The sequence below is a fragment of the Phyllostomus hastatus genome, unplaced genomic scaffold (assembly GCF_019186645.2).
Source record: "Phyllostomus hastatus isolate PE091 unplaced genomic scaffold, TTU_PhHast_1.1 phas_scaffold_93, whole genome shotgun sequence".
In the NCBI taxonomy this organism is placed as follows: Eukaryota; Metazoa; Chordata; class Mammalia; order Chiroptera; family Phyllostomidae; genus Phyllostomus; species Phyllostomus hastatus.
The window spans coordinates 17219775-17227545 of NW_025334042.1; the positions used below are offsets into that span (position 1 = coordinate 17219775).

General features: G+C 36.0%; 1 protein-coding gene across 1 annotated transcript; it reads right to left on the bottom strand.

The window, feature by feature from the left end:
* On the bottom strand, nucleotides 1-936 carry LOC123812696 (olfactory receptor 6C2-like). Its single transcript, XM_045829506.1, is given in 1 exon segment — nucleotides 1-936. A coding segment is annotated over 1 exon segment (936 nt).
* Between the last annotated feature and the right edge of the window lie 6835 nt (nucleotides 937-7771).

Here is a 7771-nt window from a genome sequence, read left to right on the forward strand (position 1 = left end):
CTAGTTTTTTGAAAAAAATGCCATCTTTTTAATGGAGTCTGTGAAGGCTTGTTTGACTTGCTTATTTCTCAGAGTGTAAATGAAAGGATTCATCAGAGGAATAACTGAGGTGTTGAGCAAGGACACCACCTTATTGATGGCCACTCCTTCTTTTGCTGGTTTGATGTAGATGAAGATGCAGCTTCCATAGGTGATGGAAACTACAATCATGTGGGAAGAACAGGTGGAGAAAGCCTTTTTTCTTTGCTGAATTGAAGGGAGCCCTAAAATAGTCTTCAGGATGTAAGTGTAGGACACAATTACACAGACTAGTGTGAATATGAGGGTCAGCACAGCCATGATCAACACAAGCTGCTCTATAAATCAAGTGTCTGAGCATACAATCTGTAGAAGAGGAGATGCATCACAGCCAAAGTGGTCAATGAGATTGGAGTTACAGAAATCTAGCTGAACCCCTAGGCTAAGTGGTGGAAGTATAACAATTAACCCAGTCAGCCAACAGCAAAGGACAAGAATGGTGCATACTCTCTCATTCATGATGATGGTGTAGTGCAGGGGCTTGCAGATGGCCACATAGCGGTCATAAGACATGGCAGTTAGGAGAAAAAACTCTGTTGCCCCAATGAGTATAACAAAAAATAATTGGATGGCACAAGCATTATAGGTAACACATTTGTCCCCAGTTGTCATGCTGTACAGAAATCGAGGAATACAGACAGTTGTAAATATTATTTCTAAGATGGAGAAATTCCGAAGAAAAAAGTACATGGCTGTTTTAAGGTGAGAGTCCACCAGAGTGAGGAGGATAATGGTTAGATTTCCAGCAACAGTAAAAATGTAGGTGAGAAACAGAAGTACTGAAAGAAAAACCTGTAGTTGTGGGTCATCTGTTAATCCTAGCAGGATGAATGTTGTTATTGCAGAATGATTTTTCATCACTGTCTTCAGATAGATAATGAGTCTGCATTGGTAGATCACAAACTTTGAATCTGAGGAGTAGAAAATAAAAATGATATTTCAAAATGCTATATATAGAAAAGTAGACAAACAAGTCAGTAGAAGAACATTTTTAAAAATTGTTGTTCAAGTACAGTAGTCTCCATTTTCCTCTCCCCACTCTCCCCAGTCCCAGCCATCCCTACTTCCCACACTCAATCCTAGCTTGGCTTTTCCCATGGGTCCTTCATACGTGTTCCTTGATGACCCTTCCCCTTCTTTCCCCTGGTACCTCCTATCCCCCTGTCTCCTCACTCCTGCCCTCTGGTTACTGCCAGTTTGCTCTTTATTTCAATGTCTGTGGTTATATTTGACTTATTTGTTTGTTTTGTTAATTAGGTTCCATTTATAGGTGAGATCATATGGCATTTGTCTTTCACTGCCTGGCTTATTTCACTTAGCAGAATGCTCTTCAGTTCCATCCATGCTGTTGCAAAGGGTAGGAGTTCCTTCTTTCTTTCTGTTGTGCAGTATTCCACTGTATAAATGTACCAGAATCCTGAAACACCATTTCAAAGGAATCTATACACCCCAATGTTCATGGCAGCACAATTTACAATAGCCCAGTGCTGGAAGCAACCTAAGTGCCCATCAGTAGATGGGCAAAAAACTATGGTAGAGTCATGTTTTTAAACTTCCACTTGGTCATTAATAATCTGATGTAGAACTGAGTACATTGTGCTTCATTTCCCTGGACTCTCTGCTTTACCTTGGTCTTCAGAATGTGATTTATGGAAAATATCCATCTGAAGTGTCATTTCCACTTCAGTTACAGGACTATTTTAAAACGGAGAGGAGAGTACCATGAGAACCTCGCAGTTCCCTGGGGTGGCAGCAGCCATCATGGTGTGCCCCATTCTGTGTCGGGTAGGAGATCCATATGTGTTGATATGTGGAAAAATTCTGTATAAAATTTTATTTCCCCATCTGTCAAGACAGCATATCAGCAAATCATTCTCTTACTCTATAGTACCATCAGTGGCTCAGTCATATTATTTTTCATGCTTTGCAACACTGTTACCCTGAAATAATTTGAAATAATTTCCCAATCTCCTTAATATCCTAGAGAAGGCTTTACTGTTTGGGCAACCTGGGTGCAGTATCACTGAGTCCTATACTCCTTCAGCATTTCTTCTTTGCTTCCCTTTTATTATAATAAGCTGAAATATTCTAGTGTATGTCCCTCCCATGTATCAGTTTGAACAGCCTCTTTCCTTCCTGAATTCCAGGAAGTTTCCATACCAATTTGTTGCCTTACATCCCATTCACCCTAAGTCTTCCCAGAATACTGACAAATGGTTGTTCTGATGGTCTTCCCCACAGAACAGAATCCTGTCCTTAGGCTTCCATCATCCTTATTGAGGTTCTGTAGTTTATGTGTAAGTATTTCAGCTCCCAAATACCTCCTGAGGCTACTTGGCAGCTCCTTTAATAAGAGAAGCTACATCGTCCAAGATGGGGAGTGTAAACATACCACTTAGGAAAACCACTGACTTCTTTGACATGATCCTCTGTGAAGACTCACTTCACACTGGGAATGCCAGTAGTCATTGCTGCTCCTGTCACTGCTTCAGGAAATCTGTTTGCTTTTCAGCATTCTGGCCCAAAGATAGACTCAGACTTCGTGGTTATTTCTCCAAAGAACAGTTATTATCAGGTATTAATATTTAACACAATTAAATATGACATGGAGAATAAATACAACTTGGTTGTTTGGTATAATATTCTTAAAACCTAAAAAAAAAAATCACTATCTTCATGAGTTTCCCTACTAGACTGCCTCCTGTGTTGCTTCTTTTGATGAACATGTCAAAGAAGTCACCATTTTACCACTTTCCAGGAAAAGCCCTTGAGTACTTTGTTATTCCTCATATTTCCTATGTACCACTTACTTTTCCCAGTGATGACACTTCTAAGAATTTGACCCAGGTCAAACTGGATCCAAAGCTGTCATTTTAGCGTTTTGGGCAGTTGCTCATTCTTAGTGGATTCTAAGTCACTAGGAAATTAAAATGTTAGTTTTTGAAAAGTTTTATAGTTTCAAATAGTATCTCTTGGGCATCTGGATATCTTTAATGAATGACTAGAATGAAATCTCCCCATATGACACCAATTATTTTGAAATAAGAATGGTTTTTATGTGATGCTCTAAGATATTCCTCATAACATACCTTAGGTACTGTTTCCCTCTGTGCTTAGGAAAAGCATGATTTCTTTTGATTTCGGGAGAGTTCCCAGCGAGTGACAGGGATTACAGACACCTTCACAGAAAGGGCTTCTGACCAAGGGTTGAGGGATAGAGTGCTTGCCTGAGTGCCAGAAACCTTTAAATAGTGTGTGCTCATGCAGAGATTGCTCTTCTAGGCTAAGGTGTGAGGTTTTTTGGAGAGACACAAATTTTTTGACTTAGTGCCTCTAATGTTCTTCTTTTTAACAACTTTATCCTGCCCAATCATATATCTTCATGCTGGCTAGTACACTGACCCCTAGTTAGTATCCCTGTGTGGTACCCTATTGTGTGTCATAAAACTACTTACTCTTGTGCTCTCAATTCAGAGGAAATGACTGAAATGACATTTGTAAATAACTGCACATCATTGTTTGAATGATTACTTTAAAAAGACAATCATTAGGACAAAGAACTTATATTTAATACTGGAGTTTTAGGTCATGACTTTCTCATTTCTAGCTATTAAGCATAATTTTAAATTATGCACAGTTGCTATTTATTATTTTTATCTTTAAAGTTAACAATATTAGTTGACCCTCTATAATAAAATGTGTATATAATCATTTATTACGTGCCTCTAGAACCAATGGAAAAGTATAAGAAGGAAAGGAAGGTCTTCAATAATCACATCACACATAATCCATCATTATTAATATCTTGCTGTGTGAAGGTGTTTACTATAACCCATTTGTACACATATAATTTTGGAATGCAATTATTTGTATTTTATAAAATTAATATATTATAAAAACACTTGATTTTTTTCACTTTATCTATTCAACTGTTTTAAAGCACTTAATGATGTATTTTCCTCCTGTCATTTAATATGCTCCAAAAACACAATTGTATCTGTCCTGACCCAGGGCTCAGTTGGTTGGAGCGTCTTCCCATAGACCAAAAGGTTGTGGGTTCACTTTCCAGTCAGGGCACATACCTAGGTTGTGGATTTCATCCCCACTCATGGTGTGTATGGGACACAACTGATGGATGTTTCTCTCTCACATCAATATTTCTCTCTGTCTTTAAAATTAATAAACATATCCTAAGGTAAGGATTTAAAAAATCCCACAATATTGCTTTCTCATCAGGTAAGAAAGAAAATTATAAAGTTAATAGTTTAATATTGGGATTAAATTAAGGTTGCTCCCATTTGTTATACAATAATAGTGAGCATTTTTTGTATATCAATCATTTTGCCCTCAACAAATTAATTTCACATTAAATAACTGTCAACAAAGAAATATTGAATAAAGGGCTATCCACATTTATGGCCAAAGCACTTCTTTAGAAAATGTGTCGTAGTGCTTACTCCTACCATTTGTAAGTGAGAATCTCTGTTTTCCAAAGCCTTGGATATTCAAACATTATTATTTTGGGTATTATTTATTTTATTTTTTTATTAACAAGATAATCCTAACTGATAGTGTCATTATTCTTTTTCTTGTAAGTTAAATACCCCACTATTCTAAAAGGCCATTTCAGTACATTTCCTCATTACATTTCCCCAAACTTATATTCTTTTAAATGATTAAAAAATGTGCTTATTTCATATTTCATGTGAGTAATATAATTATTACTTTATATAACTATTAATTTAATTACTATAGACTCTTTTGGGACTGAAACAGCCCAAGAAATGGACTGGAAATGTTCAAGAATAAGTTAAATGTTTACTTTGCAGGGTATTTTAAATGAATGCTTGCTCCTTTTAAATTATTTCTAACCCTCATGTTCTAAAAGTCTATGAAAAGGGGCAAATACTTTTTGATATTCTTTTTGGGCCCACTCATTGTACCATGGCAGTGATTACACTCTCCAGTTGTGCACATAGCTGGTCTTATCTGTAATTCTGATCTCTCCCAAGAACACTGCTCAAGAGTTAAGTTCAGATTCACTACCATGTTATGCAGACCAGAGCGGAAGTTCACAGATTCCTTTACAAATCCTCTATGAACATGAAGGCACTTCTTAGACTCAGATTTTCTGGCAGAAAGATCTAAAGTCATTGTCTTTACCTGGAAACTGCTTTACACAACTTCCAGAGTCCAGTTCCCAGAGCATTAGGCACATAAATGACAAACATTTCATACTTACTTTCTGGTGGTTCTCCATCCTTTTTGGGAAACTTAACCTAAAGTTCTTTCTTGGGTCTGTGAAACACTGGGTGCTAGTGGCTATAATTTTGTGTTAACTTTGACATACTTTTAAGTGCCCATGTTCTTCCAGGTAAGAGTGCCTGTAAATTCAATGTAGCACTCAATGATATAGAGAATAGCACCCTTTGCTCTTGTCATCACCAAATCTAAAATGTAATCTGATTAGAATTCCTATCTCTCGTGAAACTATTAAATAATATTTCCCTGAATTCTGTGGCTGAAAGAATGGACAGACAATGATAAACTCTAGCAACTCTCCCTGGCTGTGGAAGTGAAGATGTCTGATTTCTGTGTGCAAAGAAATGAGTTGCTATATACATTTTCATTAATGGAAATGGCATGTGCTTTATTGTATTATCTGCTTAAATTCATAGGGAGCAATTGAGTGAACAAACAAAAATGTCCTTTGTGACTCTATTTAAATCACCAGTGAATCTACAGTAAAATTAACCTTGACAAAAAAAAAAGAAGAAGAAGAAGAAGAAAAAAATTAACCACCTCCTGTGGGGCAGTGTCCACAGAGAAAACTGCATAATAGCATCAGTTGCAACAGCAGCACCAATCAAACGACTATCTTAGGTTCTCTTTACATGGCCTAAATGGGAGGGTCATCTAGTAATTTCTGTTACAGGACACATTCATATGATGTACTCAAGTCAGTTCTTGCCAGATATCTGATCCTTAAAATGTGTAATTTTAATCATTAGGAGAATTGGTGTTTAATTTTGCTGTACTAATCATATAGTTCATTCACTGATGCTATTAAAGTAGAACTTATTAGTATTGATATATATTAATCATTGTTATTCATACTTAACATGTAGTTTTCATTCTGTTTATCAAGAATGCAGGATCTGATGTATTGTGTTCAGTATCCACCATTTTATGTAAGTCCAGAGATCACCCAAGCCTTTCACAATGTTCAGCAGTGCCAGCTTTTCATGAAGTCCAGTAGCTGGGAACTGAGAAGGCTGAATAGGAGCCAGACAATATGTGCATATAAATGCCTGTGCTGGCTGGTAACTTCTCTCTCCATGAAAGATAAATATTAAAAATTCCGCCCTTCCTTATAGTAGCAATGACACTCACTTTGAACATGCCTTCAGATCTTTTATAAATGTGGGTCAGTTATTAAGAGAAGAGAGCAGGTCCTTTAACAACAGCAATACTGGAGATTCTACTGGGGAGGGTAATAAGCACTGAGGTAGGGAAGGAGGTACCAGAGGAAGCAGGAACACAGTGACAGGCTTGGAGGAATGGAGGCAGGGGCACATTCACATGTGTCTGATTCTGCACTTCCTGTTCTCTCTTATTGGTCTGTTTTTCTATACCTTTGCCAATATATTTTCTTCTTACTCAAGAGAGTTTCTCTAGTCTTGGTACTTTATATTTCCACATACATTTTAGAATCAGATTGTCAATCTGAACTAAAATATTTTGCTAGAATTTCTATTTAGTTTGCTTAAATCAATGAGTCAGTTTGGGAACAGGTTATATTTTTAGAGCATTGAATCTTACAACCCATTAACATGGTATCCCCATACCTAGAGTTATTTTCAAATTTATTTTAATATTTTACATGGTTTTCTTTGTTGTGCATGCCTGTTTCTGCACTTAGAATTGTTGCAAATGACTCATTAGATTTACTTATAAGTATTCTTTGTTTTCTGGTGCTGCTATAAAGCAAACCATTTAAAATAGTTATCTGACTTTTCTTCTCTAGTATATAGAAGCAAAATTGACTTTTGGATATTGACTTTGTATCTATGAAATTTAAGTTACCTAATAAATCCTCAATTTTTTAGATTATTTTGGATTTTCTGTGAAAACTTTTATCAAAATAAATTCAGTTTTATGCATTTGTTTTAAATTCTTATATCTTTTATTCCCTTCTCTTGATTTATTGTTCTGTCGAAGGCCTCTAATACAATGTTGAGTAGAAGTGATATCAAATTTTCTTGTCTTATTCCTAATCTTATAGGTAAACTAACAACATTTCAACATTAAGTATAATGTTTGCTAGGTATTTGTGGATATATGGGTATAGTTTATCAGATTAGAGCAGTTCCCTTTTTTATTTTCTAAAAGGCTTTACCATGGATAGGGAATTTTATCAAGCTTTGAAAAATATATTGAGAAAATCACCTGACTCATTCATATTCTATTATATGGTAAATTACATTAAATGATTTTCATTGTGTGTTATTTTTCTTGTTACTGTTTTTGGCTTAAAGCCTCTTATATATGATATAAATATAGGTACCCTGCTTTTTTTGGTTTCTACTTGCATGGAATATACATTTTTGATCCCTTCACTGTGAGCCTATATGTGTCCTTTAACCTGAAGTGAGTCTCTTGCAGGTAGCATACGGATGGGCTTGTTGTTTTT